This window comes from Labrus bergylta, chromosome 20, assembly GCF_963930695.1.
Source record: "Labrus bergylta chromosome 20, fLabBer1.1, whole genome shotgun sequence".
Classification (NCBI taxonomy): domain Eukaryota; kingdom Metazoa; phylum Chordata; class Actinopteri; order Labriformes; family Labridae; genus Labrus; species Labrus bergylta.
In genome coordinates, this window is record NC_089214.1 from 5,101,672 (window position 1) to 5,119,842 (window position 18,171).

Genomic DNA, 18,171 nt, shown 5'->3' on the forward strand with positions numbered 1-18,171 from the left:
TCATATTTATATCGTCCATAAAGCCTTTGTCATGTCAACGCTGTAACTGTCACACAGTTTAAATGCCCTCAGTGTTCTGCAGCATGTTCAAATATCTAAAACATTGTTCAGTGCGGTGCTTTTGTTGATGGTCTTAAAAGTGGTTTGAGACTATACACACATGCATGCTCTTGAACATGTACACACACCGCAGCCACGTTCAGGGTTTGTGTCCCTCAACGCGGGAAAAAAAGAAAAAGAAAAAAAGAAGGGCTGTGGGTGATAAAAGCTCACGCGCACCTCTCCGGACCGGGAGCGCACGGCACGGCGGAGGGGCGGGTCTAACATGACACTTTTACTTGCTCTTTAAATCATCATTCATTTGCAAAGCAGCTCTCTTGGACTGTAAAGCTGAGCGGTTACACATTTCTTTTAAAGCCCAATTGAAGCCTCCATATGCGCGCGCTGTGCAATACAGGGCTTCCCCGTGCGCCCTCGCTTCACCAGATGGGCTGACCGAAAGTGCTGCACCGTTACCGGGTGGTCGGTGCAAACTTCAGGTGGTGGTGGTGGGGGGGTGGGGGGGAGGTGGTCCAAACTTTAGCCCGGAATGATCGTTTGCAACCTGAGCCTAAGCTGTGCGCACTGTACCGGAGGAGGAGCTGGAAGCACGGCGGCGACGGCAGCGGCTACAGTAGCGGCGGCTGACGCGTACGAGCAGGTGCCCGGGTCTCTGCCCCCTCAGACCCTCAGCCCGAGGGGGCACCTTGTGGTGGCGGTGTGCCTCGGCTTCATAGGCACCTTCGGCTTCCTCACAAACTTCCTGGTGCTCGCGCTGTTCTGCCGGTACCGTGCCCTGCGCACGCCCATGAACCTCCTGCTGGTGAGCATCTCCGCGAGCGACCTGATGGTCAGCGTGCTGGGCACCCCGTTCAGCTTCGCGGCCAGCACCCAGGGGCGGTGGCTGATCGGACGTACTGGGTGCGTTTGGTATGGGTTTGTGAACGCATGTTTGGGTAAGCAGCTGTTTTCTTTTCTTTGGCGCGTGTTATTTAAAGTCTTATGACTTTAAGATGTTCCAGGTTATTTACTAAATAAATAAAAGTGTGTGTTTGTTCACTTATAACAGTTGATCATTATGCTTAACTTCATCTGCCAATCACACAATCTGTACAAATCCATCCGTATTTCCTTTGCTTTAATCAGTTTGTGTTGTTGAGCGTGTTTAAAGTCTCGTCTCCAAATGTGACCACTGCACGATCTTTAACGATTTGCACTGAAGTCACAGCATTTCATTCGACCCATTCCAGTGTGAATACAATCTGCTGCAGGAAAGGACCACACAAAACTCCCTCTAAACATACACATGATTATAATCCTGTTAAAACCGTTTCATTTTGCAATTAATTTGAATTTTAATCCCATTAAGTTTACAGGGAATGTGCTCCTCACTGCAGATAATGTCCATCATACTGTACTGCGTGCACACTGACTTTCCTTCGGGGTTAAAAATAATATGAAACAGAAATGTTTCAAACTGTAAGTTAGAGTTCTCCCAGAGGAGACTTTCATGTACGCAGGAAACAAAGATTATACATTTTAATGAAGCATTTCTGATCATATTCCAGAAGAAATCTGTCCTTGTTCATTTCTTATTATGTGGACCGAGAAGTTGTTCAAATGTGTACACAGTATTGTTTAACAGAGCTCCTGATGTTAAGGTGGAATCAATCTAATCATCACCAGGGATCGATACATCTAACCCTTCTGCTGAGGAACCAGGATCCTTATTTTCTTTCCATTGGAGCAAAAAAAAAAAAGAAAAAAGGCAGAAATAATGATTAAGGGTGATGCTGACGTGCTTGTCAGCATTTAGTGTCCTCTCTTTTTATTTAAGGGACCCTGTGATTGAGCGCAATTGTAGAGTATAATGAATCTGTTAATTAAGTGTAGCACAGTATTCTATTCTCCGTCAGAGGTGTTAGTTTAGCTTTTATATCTCTTCGTCTTCTCTTTAAGGTCAGGTCTTGCAGTAGAACATGTTGGTGATCTTAAATCAGTTGTTTTTGTTTTGTCTGAAGTTCTCCAGGATGAACTAAAGTGTTCATGTGATTTCTCCTAAATCAGCAGTTTTCTTTCCTCTGGAGTCTGGACTTTTGGAGCTCTGAGGGGCAGTAAGCTGTTCTTGCCTATAATTCAGTTGTTCCCTCTTTGGACTCGGGCAGTACGGTGTTGTTGGTGTTGCTTTTAAAATCTGTAGTTGTCTCTTTAAAGTCTCGACTTGCAGAAAAGCGTTGGAGATCCTAAATCAGAGCATTTCCCTTTGAAGTTAGGGGTTCAAGGGAAGTATTTGTGCACTCCAATTTGTGTTGGTTTCTCTTTGGGGTCTGGACCTTGCAGGAAAAAAGCAGGAAGGTGTTATACATGCCGGTTTAAAACTGTCTTTTTTTCTCTGTGGAGTTTGGACCTGCAGAAAGGCATTGCTGCACTTAAATGATTATTATCGTCTTTGAAGTCTAAAGTAAGGTGTTGTTGTTGCTCTTCAATCTGTTTTTCTCTCTTGAATCCAGACTTGTAGAGCTCTGAGGTGCAGTAAAGTGTCCGTTTATTTTCTCTTTGGATGTGAGCAGTAAGGTGACTTGGAAGAATGCCTTGGGGCACAACCACATTTAACCCCCCAAAGTCCAGTTGGTTTGACTAGTGTGAGTGCTCCATACACTTCCTGAGCCCTGGCGTGGTTGGAAGAGGTGGCTTGGACACAGTTTTTATCGTCTCTCTTGTAAGACATGCACTTTAGTGATGATCGGATCTTGAAGCGCTAAAAGAAGTAAAGTCTATGAATCCCAACCTGCAAGTATTCTATCTCCACACTTGGTGCAAAAAGTCCAGGAGTGGCGGTTCCGGTTCACTCTGGCAGCACAACGTGATGACGTACAGAGGTTACCGTTCTCAGGCCTGGTTGGGCTTGGAGCGATGTGAGTGCAGGCCAGCAGGGGGGACTGGAGATAATCATGCTTCAGCACGGTACGGGAGCAACTGGGCCTATAGTGTGACTGTAGCCCTTAGTGCATTCAAATCAGAGCTTTTCTTTTTAGAGTCAGGGGTTCAAGAAAATGTTTTATTTTCTATGGAGTCTGGGTTCAATACAACTCAGTCAAAATCAGAGGGCTTATTGGCATGAAATGAATCATTAGCTAAGTGTTGTCACTCTTAAATTAAATGACTTATTTCTGGAATCATGATTAGCAGTAAGGTGCACGTTGGTCCTCTCTTTTCTTCTGAGAGTAGATTGACAGTAAAGGGCTGTTGCACTAAAATCAGTGGATTTCTCTCTGAAGTCTGGACTGAAAGTGAGGTCCACTAAGGACTGTGTGTAGTTTATTTCAAATCAAAATGTTTACTTAAAGTTTAAAATATAAAAACTTTCCCAGACCATGAAGAATAAATGCATCCAGTGCTGCTGCACTTCATTTTTTTTCTCCATGGATTCAGGTCTGCCTGTGACATGCGATAAGATGTTGCTGCCCTCAAATCTGCTCTCTTTGGACTTGGGCAGTCGTGGTGCTGCTTTAAAACCTGGTTTTGATCGGTGGAGTTTGAACTTTGCAGAAATGCATTGCTGATTTTAATTCTGTGCTTTTTCTTTTTGGAGCCTGGGCTTCAAGTAAGGTGTTGTTGTTGCTCTAAAATCAATTGTGTTCTCTCTGGAGAGTGGACTGGCTGTAAAGAAGTTGTTGCTCTTAAATCAATTTTCTTTATCTCCAGAGTCGGGCCCAGCAGTAACGTGCAGCAAAGTGTTGTCGCTCTCAAATAAGTTGTTCCTCTCTGGAGTCTGCGCTCGCAGTGAAGTGCAGTGAGGTGTTGTTGGTGATGCTTTTAAATCTGTTGTTTTCTCAATGGAGTTCGGTCTTGCAGGAATGCATCGCTGCTCTTGAATCCTAACTTTTCTCCTTGAAGTCTGCGGTTCAAGTGAGCTGATTTTGTTTAAATTGGTTGTTTTCTCTAGAGTCTGGACGTACAGAAAGGGACAGTGAGGTGTTGATGCTCTTTTTTTTATCTGGAATCTGGACTGGCAGTCAAGTGTTGCTGCTCTAAAATCAGTTTATTTTTGTCCTGATTTGGTCCAGTTTTGGCTTTATTGGCATACATATTTATAAAAACTATATTGAAAAAAAAGGAAAGTACATACTGATCAGACATTGTTGTTCTTATACAAGTTGTTTTCTCTCATGTAGTAATGTTTTGTTGCTCTAAAAAATGTTAATTGCTGAAGTCTGGACTTGCAGACAGTTTTGATCAGTTGATTTCTATCTAGATTCTGGACTGAGTAAAGTGTTGTTTCTAGTCTAGGATGACAGCAAGGCACAGTCAGACGGTGTTGCTCTTGAATCAGTATTTTTCTATATGGAGTCTGGACTTGCAGTAACACAGAACTTCCACTAGATATGTGTGCATTGTCGCTGCGTGTCAGCTCCGCTCTGTTACGGCTCTGTGCTCCCTCATCCGTCAACACCCACAGGCTGCTTTCTCACAGCGCAGCACGGAGCAGCTCTGCAGAACAGTTGGGAACCCCCGAGACCAAGAAGTTTCTGCAGTGATTACAAATTCAGGCACAACAGCAGAGATAAGCCCCCTTAGAAACACGGCAACAAAAACACATAAGGTCATTGTTATTAACCGCAAAAACGTGTTCAATTCAATCGCCCTGCAGAGAGCTCTGCTCTGGAGCACACACATTGACTTCAGCTCCGATCCTGTGGCAGAGCTGAGACGGACTAAACACACATCTGGTGGAATTTAGCAGTAAGCTGCTGTTTATCTTTTCACTATGCAGTCTTAGTAGAAAGGTATTGTTGCTTTTAAAACAGTTTTTTTTTCTCGATGGAGACTTGAAGAATACGTTAGTCTCATATCAGTTCAATTCTTTCTAGATTCAGGACTCACCGTAAAGAGTTACCGTTCTCATTTTGGTAATTTTTTATCGATGGAGCCAGGACTCAGTGAAATGCTATCAGTCTTATAAATATATAATAAACTGCTGTTTATCTATGGAGTCTTGGCCACGCAGGAAAAGTTGTTTTGAAATCTTTTTGTTTCATTTGTAGAGTTGAGACTCAGTAAGCACCTTTTGAGCTAAAAGTAGTAGTTTTCTGAAGTCTGGACTTATAACTGTCCTGTCCTCAGACCATTTTGACCCCGCACCCTGTATTCTATCTTTCCCTCATCAAACTGAAGGATTCAGACTAAATCCCTCTTTAACTCCACCATGCAGCCACGGACGACGCCAACAGCTTTCCAATTCAACCAGGAATACCAGAAGCACATCTTCCAAAAAAGCTGGCATTCACTCTATAATGAGTCATGCACGATTTAGATCTAATTTGCAGTTTATCCATGACCTGAAAACTTTTTACTTGTATGAGTGCTGAATGTTCAGAAGGCTCTGCAGAATAAACAGCAGTAACAATCAATAACATCAAAAGTGTACGAGAGAAGATTTTAGGCCTCACTGAAACCCTAAATGAGAAGCTTGACAGATTGAATTCTGAACTGGACCTGCTCATTGGCTCTCTAAAAACAACCAGATTGCAGGGATGGGAACCCAAGCATCAAAGATTTATGTGAGTGGTGAATGATTGATGACAGTTTGGTCAGGATTGATCAGATAGTGGAGGGAGAGGAAGACATGGGGGCCAGTTTGAAGGTTTCCAGAAATAACCCAAAGGGTCAAGTTATATCAGCCTGATTCTGGCTGATTGAAAGCTTGAAATATTTAATTATTACGCATGAGCAGAGATTTATTTAGTTATTGATATATAGCAGGAATGTAACTACCTCTTGATACGATTAAAAAATATAATGTGATACTCTTTCTTAACCAGCAGAGGGTAATTTCTATTTGGCTTCTCTTGTTTGACGTCATTAGCAAGAGTAGAAGAAGAAGAGGCGTAAAAGACACAAGTGAAGATTGTGAGTTAAGAACGTCACTGGTCAAAATGTAAAAGTGTTTAATTATACTTTACATGTGACTTTTCTGACGATTATTCTTGGAATTGAAATTAAAGAAATTATATGTTTGGCAAATCAAAATAATACTTTGTGTCAGCCCGAATTATCTTTAACAGCCTGAGTGCGTAAAAGAATCATCTTTATTGCACTGGTTGAATATGATCATTGTGCATTTAGAAGTCTCAACTCTGCAGACTCTGAACTGGAACCAAACGCGCTGCCCGAGGAGGAGTTGGAACCTGAATGGCAGCTCCTCTTTAGAGTTCATATTTAGCAATGGTATCTTTGTGCTAAGAGCATTAAATGAGTGCGATAGCTGGGCCCATGCTTTGTGTGCAAGCAGCGTCATAGTGTTACCGTTTGTTTCTGAAGTTAGAAAGGCAGTGAAGTGCACAAATAACATTTCTCTTGTTCAGTGGTGTTTGATTAGGACTTTTGTTCAGGACAAACAGCTCTGGATTAGAAGTCAATTTTTAACTCTAGCTCGGGCTAGAGGCCAACTCTAGCCTACTCATTGCAACGCAGCACCCGGCTTCGCTGATCCACCGTGCCGTTGCAGTCGCTATGTGGGCCAGAAAGTTTTACATCTGGTCTGCACTTCTCTGGACGCTCTTGTTGTTCTGCCATCACCCTGTGGCAGGTATACTGTGGTATACAGCCGCTGAACTTCGTTGGCTTCGCTGGCACCTGCCTGAGCCTCAACCGCCAGCGCTGCAACTCCACCCGGACATCGCTCTCTTCCCCCGCCGGAGATACATCCATCGTGGGTCTCGCAGGAATTTTCATCAGGACAACTCCAAAGCAATAAAATCCCTCTGGTCTACCTCTCGCCGCCCTCCCAGAAACTCCGGCAGGGCTGTTGATCGTCGCGTATTAGCCAGCCCAGCTAGGTCGGCTAACGCTCCTGTCAAACATGACAACGCCGCTGTCAACTTCGGTCTGCTTAACATCCGCTCTCTCATCTCATCCAGGATCTCCTCACTGACCGTAAGCTTGATTTTCTCTGTCTGACTGAAACTTGGCAACAGCCAAATGACTTTTCTCAACTAAATGAATCCACTCCTCCGGGCTTCGTTTACATCACATCCCCGTGGCAACGGTCGGGGTGGAGGTCTCGCGATAATTCACCACGAGAAGTGGAAAGTCCTGCAAATTTCTATGCCTGCCTTCAGTTCATTTGAATGTGTTGTATTTAAGCTGCCTGGACCCACTCCCACCATTGTCGCTACACTCTACTGCCCCTCTAAGCCACACAGTGACTTCTTAAATGACTTTGCCACTCTACTCACGCATTTATCTACTCTTTCACCAAATGTAATATTGCTGGGGGACTTTAATATACACATGGACAATAGCAATCTGCCTCTTACCAGAGACTTTTCACCATGCCTGGAGAGTTTTGGATTCCATCAATACATAGATTTTCCGACACACACAAAAGGTCATACTCTGGACTTAATCTGTTGTTCTGGTTTCACCCCCTCCAACTGCACAGCTGATGAACTCCACCATGTAACTGACCATTTCCTCCTTTCATTCAATGCTGCACTTTGCCTCTCTGCAATCAAGTCTCCACGTCTCATCTCATTTTGGAATATAAAGGACATCAACACAGATACTCTCCGCTCCAATATTGACAATATTCTGATCCCGGACTATCTTTCCAATCCTGATGAACTAGTAGCACTTTATAATAATGGATTAAACATCATTCTCAACTCTTTTGCCCCAGTGAAAACACGGTCTGTCTCCTTCTCCTCAACTGCCCCCTGGTATACCCCTGAGCTCCTGACAATGAAAACGAAAAGTCGACAACTTGAGCGACTCTACAAAAAAAACAGGTCTCTCTATACATAAGGAAATGCACAAAACCCATATACTACTCTACAAGGACTCAGTTGCTCAAACCAAATCCAACTATTACTCGGGCTTAATCATCTCCAATGAAGGAAACAATAAAACACTGTTCTCACTGATAAATAAAATTCTCCAGCCACCAAACTCCCTACCCCCCACCTGTATTCTACTGACACTTGTGAATCACTAATGCTGTTTTTTAATGAGAAAATTCACAATATTCACCAGCACTTATGTCCAAACCCACTGCTTCTCTCCCCTCCTGAAGCTCTCCCGCACTATCAGTCGCTTTCCTGTTTTCAATTCCCTGATCCCTCTGAAATCTTTGACCTCATCCAAAAATCCAAGCCCTCCACTTGTCAGCTTGATTCCCTGCCCACAACCTTGGTCTGCCATCATTCACGCCTCCCTCACCACTGGAATTGTTCCTTCATTATTCAAAACTGCAGCTGTCACTCCTATATTGAAAAAACCTGGTTCAGATCCTAACAACTTCAATAACCTCCGCCCCATTTCTAACTTACCTTTCATTTCCAGAATTCTGGAAAAAATAGTCGCCACCCAGCTACAGTCTCACTTAAATCAAAATAGCCTCTATGAGCCTTTCCAGTCCGGTTTCTGCCCCCGTCACAGTACAGAAACTGCTCTACTAAAAATCACCAACGATCTCCTCATTGCTTCTGACTCTGACTTACTTTCCATCCTCATCCTTCTTGACCAGTTCATACAGCTCAAATCCTTCAAATCCGAGCCTTCCCCAGTCACTACAGGTGTGCCACAGGGCTCTGTCCTGGGGCCCCTTCTCTTCATCACCTACCTTCTCCCCCTTGGCAATATTTTCCGTAAATTCAATATACTTTTCCACTGCTTTGCGGATGACATCCAGCTCTACCTCTCCAGTAAACCAAACTCCACACTTCCACCCTCCTCCCTCACTTCTTGTTTATCTGAAATATAATCCTGGTTCTCCTCAAACTTCCTTAAATTAAACAGTGATAAAACCGAGATCCTTCTCATCGGCACTAAAACCATATTATCCAAAGTTGGCAGTTTCTCCCTCACTATTGACAGCTCCTCAGTTTCCCCTTCCCCTCAGGTTAAGAGTCTGGGTGTCATCCTCGACAGCACACTATCATTCAAATCCCATATCAATAACATTACCCTGTCTGCATACTTCCATTTACGAAACATCAACCGTCTCCGCCCCTCCCTCACCCCCCATACTGCCTCCATCCTTGTCCACAGCCTCGTCACCTCCCGTATTGATTATTGTAATTCTCTCCTCTTCAGTCTTCCTCATAAGTCCCTCCATAAGCTCCAACTGGTTCAAAACTCTGCTGCCCGTATTGTCACCAAAACCCCCTCATACCATCACATCACCCCCATCCTACAGCAACTCCACTGGCTCCCGGTGAAGCAAAGAATCATCTTTAAACTTCTCCTGTACACCTTCAAGGCCATCCACAACCTCGTCCCTCCATAACTGTCTGACCTCCTTCACATCGCCACTTCAGCCCGCTCCCTCAGATCCTCCTCCTCCATCCACCTCACCGTGCCCTTTGCCTGCCTCAGCACCATGGGGGGCAGAGCTTTCAGCTGCTCTGCTCTCCAGCTCTGGAACTCTCTGCCACCTGACATTCTCAATATTACCTCTCTCCCCATCTTCAAATCCAGACTCAATACCCATCTGTTCAAGATCGCCTACTCACTCTGACACTTTAAACTGCAATTCCACTGTCCTACATTCCATTTCTTTATTGTATGCTGTTTTTTTTTCCTTGTGTGTCTTGAAAGGTGCTTATAAATAAAATGTATTATTATTATTATTATTATTATTAGATGTCATCAGATTATTGAAAACAGTTGTTATCATTATACCATGTTTAATGCTTCCTCCTCTACTAGATGACAAGGTGTATTATTAAAACAAAGACTTTTTTCAGTTTCAACTAATCGAGTAATGTGCTATTAAAAAACTAAAACAGTTTTTGGAACCAGGCTGTGAACATGTTTATTCATGCCGGGGCCTCACAGGGATTCCTTTGCTTTCAAAGTCAGCCTCAGGTGGACGCTTGATGAACTGCAGTTATTATTTTTTTTGCTTTTTTCAACATTTTACTACAACAGAGGTTGCTGCGTTGTGTCAGATGACTAGAGGAATAGAGTCGGTTACATAATGATGTCTTTGCTCTTAATGATGGCAATTTAACTGGCTGAGAGTAAATGATGAGCTGGATAAGCGACCTAAATAAAACACAATTAAATGAAGTCGTTCATTAAATTCATTGAAGCATTTTTCTAAAATTGGTAAATGCCTACAACGAGCTTCCTACGCTGCTTGAGGAGTCTGTTTCTAACGAGTCTGATGCTGAACCTTTTTCAAACCAGAATTCGTCCCTTCTGTTTCAAAATATCCCTCCCTGTATACCCTACCCAAGACTAATAACTAATTAAATCCATCATTTATATTCCAATCTGTTTCTTGAATACATTGAGTCTGGGGACAGAAACTGGGACACTTAGAGCTCAATGAAACAGAATGGATCTTACTCAGGTCATCAGCACTGGAGAGGAAAAACAACAACATTTCAAACCTTTTATTACTCCGTCTGCCTACGAGATGGAATCCACTTCATTTGTTAATTCACTAATGAGACATTGTTCACTGTGCAGCAATTATCCAGACAACATGGGAGCCACTGCAGCGTGTAGCCAGGGGCCTGTTAGGACGAGCGACATCAGGTCACTACGGCTGGAGCAAGAGTGATTTCCTCCCTCCCTCATTTATTCCTGCTTTTTGATTCTATTATGATTCAAGTATAGTCAAGCAGACGCCATGTTTGTCGCATTTTTTGGACGTGGTACTTGGTTGTTATAGGTGTGACATTGCACAGACAGAAAAGCTGGAGATACAACACGGCAGTTTGTAAAAGTTACAAACCGAGCCTCAAATCAAATCAACTCTAAAATGTTGGAGACTTCAGGCCGCTGGTTTAGCTCATGGTAGATCAGGCGTCCCATGTACAGAGGCAACCGTCCTCGCCCTGAATCTGAAAACGTTCAGTGCATGTCGTCCCCTAATCTCTCTCCCCACATTTCCAGTCTCTCTAAAACTTTCCTATCAAAATAAAGGCCCAAAAATGATCTGAAAAAGAGATAGAAAAATTACGATTTCCATACTTTTTGAAGCCATATGTTCTTACATCATTTTGATGAAAGTATGAAAACTACTGAAGGTGTAATATGTAAACAATTTGACACTCAAATATGTAAATTAATTGATCAAATGTTACATATTTTGTTTTTGTTGAGTACTTAAATTACCTGAAATATTTCTATCAGTTACCAAAGCCAGAGAAATCCTTAATTGTATCGTTGTTTTGTAGTGGCCGCCATGATTGACACGACATGATTAGCGTTGCCGTGGAAACACCGAATGTTACGCCCCAGGAAGCGGGAACTGCTACTGAAAGCTACCGTACTGTTGCTGTATGTGCTGCTGTGATAAAAACGTCATGAAAATTATACTCGGATACATCGTCGGTAAACGGTAAACGGTCAGTTTTCGCCCGTTTTGTCATTTTCATCGGAGGTGGGGGTGGAGTGGCAGAGAGAATCACTCCCACGATTCTCGCCGGCCTTGACATCTACTTTTGTCGTTGTTTTGTGTGAGAAGCCCCCTGGCTGTGGAATTTAAATACTGTGCCTTTAGACTTTAAAAAACTTTAGATTTGAAGTCATATATTCATCCTTCAAACGATGAAAAAGTTCAGTCAGACATCCAGCACTTGTGGCAAACACGAATAAATACGATAAACACGAAAGGTGAAACATGAGACTCCTGTTGGCTGACAAAGAAACAAACAGAGAAATCTTTGTTTTCAACTGGAAAATCCTGTTTGACTGAAAATATACTGAGTCAGGTTCAGCCCTTATTAGTTGCAGATGTGTGAAATTGTATCCCCTTTCATCCCATCACACTGTTGTTGCGGCAATATTTTCTGTTGTCTGAAGTTGTTGCAATGCAGACTCATGAAAATGCCAATTTAATTCCTGAAAGAAAGTTTTTCACAGAGACATTTCAAGCTGGGGAAATCCCTTTCTCAGATTATTTAGTTAACTGTATTGGATTTCTACAAAATGCCAACATAAACATGGTGACTTGCTTACTTGTTGGTGCATGTTGAACACAATCCTTGTGTGCTGGAAGTCTGCAGCATCTTGGCAATATTTGGAAAAAATGGTTTATATGGCCTTCAGTTGGATCTGAAACATGAGAGAAAGAAAGAAGGTGATACAAATGATAAAAGATAGACACAGAGAGGGAGAGGATAAGGGTGAGATGAGATGGAGAAAGAAAGAGTGCAGAAGAGAGAGACAATAATAGATGATTAGCTCCTCTGCTGACTCAGGCTCAGGACGCTGGGTCATTCATTTTACCGTAAACGTTTTCGGCTCCAGTACCAAGTTAGGTGAGGAGGAATCCGGCCTCAGGTAGAAAACCCATTAAAATGCATGTTTCAGAATCAAAGTGGGTCATGTTTGGTTTGAATCAAAGCCAGCAGTGGGGACCGATACGTTCCCCCTGAATCCCCACCAGGCTCAGAGTACAGACTGTGCAATCATTACAGGAAATGAGAGGGAAAATAGTCGCTGTTCAGACGGGTTGTCGGGTTGCTGAGGTAGCAGACCGTTCAGATTAAAGAAAATTCACTGACCCAGGCAGAAAGGGGACACAGCTTTTATTATTCTTTAACTCTCACACACACACACATGCATTTTCCTTTGTTATACATTTTCCAAATATTTCATATTTTTTTTGGTTTGCTGCTTTGGCAAAACTGTCTCTGAAACTTTTACCCATAAAGCCTTTCATTTGAAAAGGCTGAGTGTGCTGGAAGTGTAAATAGGCAAATTACTGACAACACATTTGTGTACACATTTTACAAAGTGATTATATTCGTCAGTGTTGAGCGTAAGGCTTGCTGTGCGGCCCCTGAGTATTTTAGGGATGAATTCATTCAGCTTTTAGTTTGTGTTTTTATTTATTCATGAATACTTAATGTGATGAAGAAATGCTCCAGTTTCCCTGTAATTAAATAAAGACTGTTTGATTTAAAAAAAAACAACAACTATCTTGTTCTGTTATTGGGTAAACAGGAACTTAAATTGACTTTATGAGCAATCTAGAAACCGAAAATGTAGATTTTTTTTTAACTACAAAAAAGTGGCCTAAGGTAATCAACTGCAACTTTAAAGTCTTTAAATGTGATTTTTCACACTTAAATGTAGAAATAAAGTATATCCTCTGAAAATAACTCTGTGGGTCATGACTGTCTACAATGGGTGTAACACCCGAGTCCCACTGACTGTGATGTTTTCAGAGTTTTCAGAGTCCTATCTTCAGTTTGTTTACATCGCCAGGACGGCCGGCTGACTCCTCCCCTCACATATAAAAGTTGTTTAATTGAGGGACTAGAGAAAAGAAGAATAACATACTGTACTCACTGCTTAACTGTGTTTCTAGATCACGCTCATTTCAGGTAAATTTACATGCAGTGTGAAGATACGAGCATAATAAAGATCGCTAGCATTAGCATGCTAACACAACAATGCAGAGCGAGTTGTTTTGGTTTCATGCTGGTGCTCAAGGGCGACATCTGCTGGATCAATAAATCGCATATAAAGCCTTTAAAATAAATCCACCACATTTCTGGAGGGCAGTTCTACTTATTTGGAACCATTGTGACCAGCAACGTGTGGGACCTTGTAAAAGTTTGTAATTAGATCAACAACAGAGAAGTCTCAGATTGTTAGAGGCAGTTTTTTTAAACAAGGACAATACAAATATGGACCTCATAACACCTCAGATACAATCTGTTCACTTGTTTTTTTTGTTTTAAAGATATTTTTTGGGTCATTTTTTGCCTTTATTAAATAGAACAGCTGAAGAGAGACAGGAAGCATTTGGAAGAAGAAAGTGGGGGATGACATGCAGTAAAGGGTCGAGGTCGGATTCAAACCCACGGCGACAAAGACTAAGGCCTCTGTACATAGGGCGCCCAACATAACCGCTATAGGCTATCTGCCCCCCCCCCTTCTTTCCCTTTACCAGCTAAACTATCTTATATCTAATGTTGCTAATGTTGTGTAATATTAGTTAAAGCTGACCTGTTAATGCTGATTCCCATTTTAAAACTCACCTATAGTGATACAATGCTGGATGCTTATAACATGGGTAAAGTTTCAGCTCATGGGGTAAATGTATGTTGGTGTAATCCCAGGATATAAGTCTCCCTTCGATACCGTGTTTTATTCACAGCATGCATATGAAGTTTCTTTCTGACCTGAAAGAGTAGACCTGCAACATCCCCCTGCGTTATCAAGCAAGAGTGCTCCAGTCATTAATCAAGAGAGCTCTTACTGCCTCTTTATCTACCTGCAAACACACACACACACACACACACACACACACACACACACACACACACACACACTGCATTTACGCTGATAATCACAGAAATTATTTCCAAAATTCTCAAGACTCTCACAATCTTACTCTCTCCTGTTCTCTTGACACATGCACCAACGACCCCAACAACCTGTTAGCATCTAACACAGCACAGTGTCAGCCAATCAGACGCCTTCATTTGGCACTAAGGTGCACTGATTGTCAGCAATCAAAGGCTATGAACCTGAAGGACTCAGAGTAATGGAGGTGAAGTGGCCCTGGACCGGCACTTTAGCTCTCTGTTTGCGTTGATTAGCTCTGATTTAAGATTAAGTCATTTCAGGAACAATTTATTCAACAGGACACATTCATCGATTAAACAATTAACATGTAGAAAAGACTGCTGCCTCCTTCCCTGCTCTCAGGTTAATCATTGTTATTTGGCTTGTTTATTCCAGTGTGAGGACAGTTAACGGATAAAAACCTAATGATGATTAACTCGTTGAAAACCACAACAAACAAAAAACAGGCTTTTAGTTCAATCCGCATTTGACTAAAAACAAACATTGGAACTAGAACAGAGATTGGGCAACTACATTCATAATCCATTATTATATTTACAGTCGTTTTCCAAGAAGAAAAAAAAAAGTTATTTGACTGGTCCAGGTTTTCAGATGTGAGGATTAGTTGAAGATCATAAGGGAATCTATTCGCATTGCACACAATCAGACATTATCATTGGTCATTTTCAGCTCTAAGAATTGTAATGAGGATTATTAAAAAGGATTGTCTATAAAAAGACGCAACAAGGGTTAGGGTAAGAAAGTAATCAAGAAAACTGTGTGCAGATGAATCAAGAGGAAAACGATTTTTAAAAAGGCACTGTTTCTTTTCTGGAATTCAAACTGCTGAAAACAAATAAGACTGGTTTGAAATGCAAGTGTGGTATAACTACTTTTGATGAGCCATTTTTTTACAAGCAATGGATGTGACGTATCATGATTCCTTTTCGGGCTGGTAATCTTTGGGTGTCTCCAATTTGATTCGATTTTGATTCTTGGGGTCACGATTCGATTCAGAATCTATTTTCTATTCAAATCAATTCTGGGTTCATGGATCCATGGATTCAAAGTCTATTTTTGAATTAGCACGTACTTCAGGATCTACTCCAGTCTTCTGTGAGACTGGCTGAATTTCTTTGGCTCTACTGAGTTCAAGAGCTAGCCTGAGCACTTTGCAGGGAGTGACTGATTTGCCAAGTTATGAATCGATTTAAAATCTCAGAAGATAAAGATTTTTTTATTCCTTTTGTCTGTTTTTCTAGCCGATGTTATTCTTTGAACACCTCTGTTGTCTTTCAACAAAACCCTCATAAGGAGCACGAGCCTCAATCTTCATCAAAAAGCAGCTTTGCAATTATCTTGGAGTGAATTTGAACAGATGCTCACATTCAGAGAAATCTGCTCAATGTTTCTTAGAAGAATGGTACTTTGAGATTTACTTTATATGGTAGCCGATGTTTTCAGCTTTTCTCTGTGCCAAAATATGCCACAGTATTTTGTTACACACCTGTTGTTTTTTTTGTTCTTCTTCAGGCATCGTCTCCCTCATCTCCCTCGCCGTTCTGTCCTATGAGCGTTACTGCACCATGATGGCAACCACGGTCGCCGACGGACGAAATTTTCGCCCAGCTCTGATAGGGATCTCCTTCTCCTGGCTCTACTCCGTGGCCTGGACTGTACCTCCTCTTCTGGGCTGGAGCAGTTACGGCCCAGAGGGTCCTGGAACCACCTGCTCGGTGGACTGGAGGACCCAGACAGCAAACAATATCTCCTACATCATCTGCCTGTTCACATTTTGCCTGGTCCTGCCGTTCTGCGTCATCGTGTACTCCTACGGCAAGCTACTGCAAGCCATCAGACAGGTGGGATTCTGAAAAACAACACGGTATTCAGATATTAAAATGTGCTTCTGTTATGAGTTGTAGAGCTCAGAGAAGGTGTCTATGAGTCAGAAGAAGCAATATACGTATGTTAGATTTGAAATTAGTTCAAGCCACCGGAAAGAAAGACTTTAAATTTCAGGATGAAAAAACATTAGCAGCTGCAGGCCAAGCTAAAGCTAACTAAACCAGCCTAAAGAAACCAACTGTCTTGAACTGCATTAGCTAGTTAGCAGCTGTGAGCCAGGCTAAGCTAACTGAAGTACACAAGACCTGTTGTCTCAAATACATTAGTAAGCAGTTTGTAGCTAACAGCTCAGGAAACCAGCTGTCTAAGAACTACATTTTTTAAGAGAATCAAGATTAAAAGTTGTTATGTAGAATTTTTACATTTTTTTGTTGAGTTTTTAAATTAACTCATATTTTGACAACAATTATCAAATCCAGATAAATCTTCATTGCTTTTTTTGTGGTTCATTGGCATTTGCTTAAACAGGTCAAATTAATAAAGGCCAGTGTTTCCCCTACCATTATATTAGCAACCCCTGCCCCCCTTGATGGTCAAGCTTACTTCAGACTTTTCTTTTCTGTCTCTCTCTGGGGATGCGCTGTGAGCATGCTGCATTCAGGGTTACTCAGACAATGAGAGATGCATTCAGGTGCGCTCAAAAACGGGAGATGCAGGAACAAAAACTAAGCAGGACAGACGGTTACAAGTTCAAATAATTGTTCAGTTGCTATAATAACTGCTGTCATTTAAAGAAACGCATGAACATCATGATCCCTTTTAGTATCTGTGGCGGTGTCCGACTGCCGTCTCCCCTCCCCCAGAGCTCTAAACCTAGGGTAAACACTGAAGGCATAAGATAGAATATTCACATTTAAATGAAGATTATTTACTGAATCTAATGACTAAATACGGTACAATACTTTAGTCTCTCTTTATCAAACAAACAATGAACTTTGAAATCACTGTGAAAAAGGAAATGTGTGCTAAATTTTTCAATATAACAAAGAGTACAGTCTAGCCCTGCTCTTGCTATAAAGTGTCCTGAGATAACATTTGTCATGAATTGGTGCGATACAAATAAAGCTCTGCGTTAGTTCATGCAGGTCATACGCCTTAGCTGTAATCAGCCGACAGCCAGCTGACTGAATCATTGTTGTAATCACACACACCAATCACAGCTCATTCTAACATCAAGACGGACCATTTAAACCCAACTTCCTGTCTCACTGCTCCAATGCTACACATTCAGCTGCTGCTGGCAAAGCTTTGCCTCCACCACTCCAGCTGCCTCCTTTCTGCCTCGAGCCTGTGGTTCACTTTTGTAAGGGGTTAAGCACTGCGCTCTGGGGAAAGCAGTAGCATGCTGCTCAGCTAGCCTATAGAAGAAACCTTCGAGCAGAGCCTTCAACACTAAACAAAACGATATTTCCATTTTCGCAATAAAATTGTTAAATTTATGACCAGATTGTTCCTGACTGGAATAAGATAGATTGATTGAAATGTAATGACAAAGGGAAACTGATCTATAGGCAAGAAATACAATGTGACTGTACCTTTACTCTGCAGATTATTTTCATTTCAAAACCATTTCCCCACCACACCAACCTCTTTCTTAATAATCAACATTTGGTTGACTTTCACTGAGTCAAGATCATGAACAGTTGTGTTGTTGCTTGAAGTCATTGAGAGCGGTGCTTTCCTCTTCTTCTAACTCAATAACTGTAAGCCAAAAATGATCAAAATCCTGCGCTTATCTAAAAAAATAGGCTTAGCTTCACTTGGCAGGATGCTACTGTTTCAATGCCATTAACCAGGATTAGAGTGATAGTTTTGGGTTACAGTGACACAAATTTAAGGAAACAAGTATGAGTAGGTCGGAGGAAAGTTGAGGAGGAAACCCCCTGGTGTGAGTGAGAGACCATG

The 18,171-nt window shown here is 41.9% G+C and overlaps 1 protein-coding gene across 1 annotated transcript in view; it reads left to right on the plus strand.

Moving 5' to 3' along the window:
- The first annotated feature begins 555 nt into the window (after positions 1-555).
- tmtopsb (teleost multiple tissue opsin b) overlaps positions 556-18,171 on the plus strand; it is a 35,418-nt gene continuing 17,802 nt past the window's right edge. The window contains exons 1-2 of the mRNA XM_020633666.2: positions 556-995; positions 15,892-16,220. Coding sequence (XP_020489322.2) covers positions 590-995; positions 15,892-16,220 — 735 coding nt within the window. The 5' untranslated portion in view covers positions 556-589. The remainder of the gene's footprint in view (positions 996-15,891; positions 16,221-18,171) is intronic.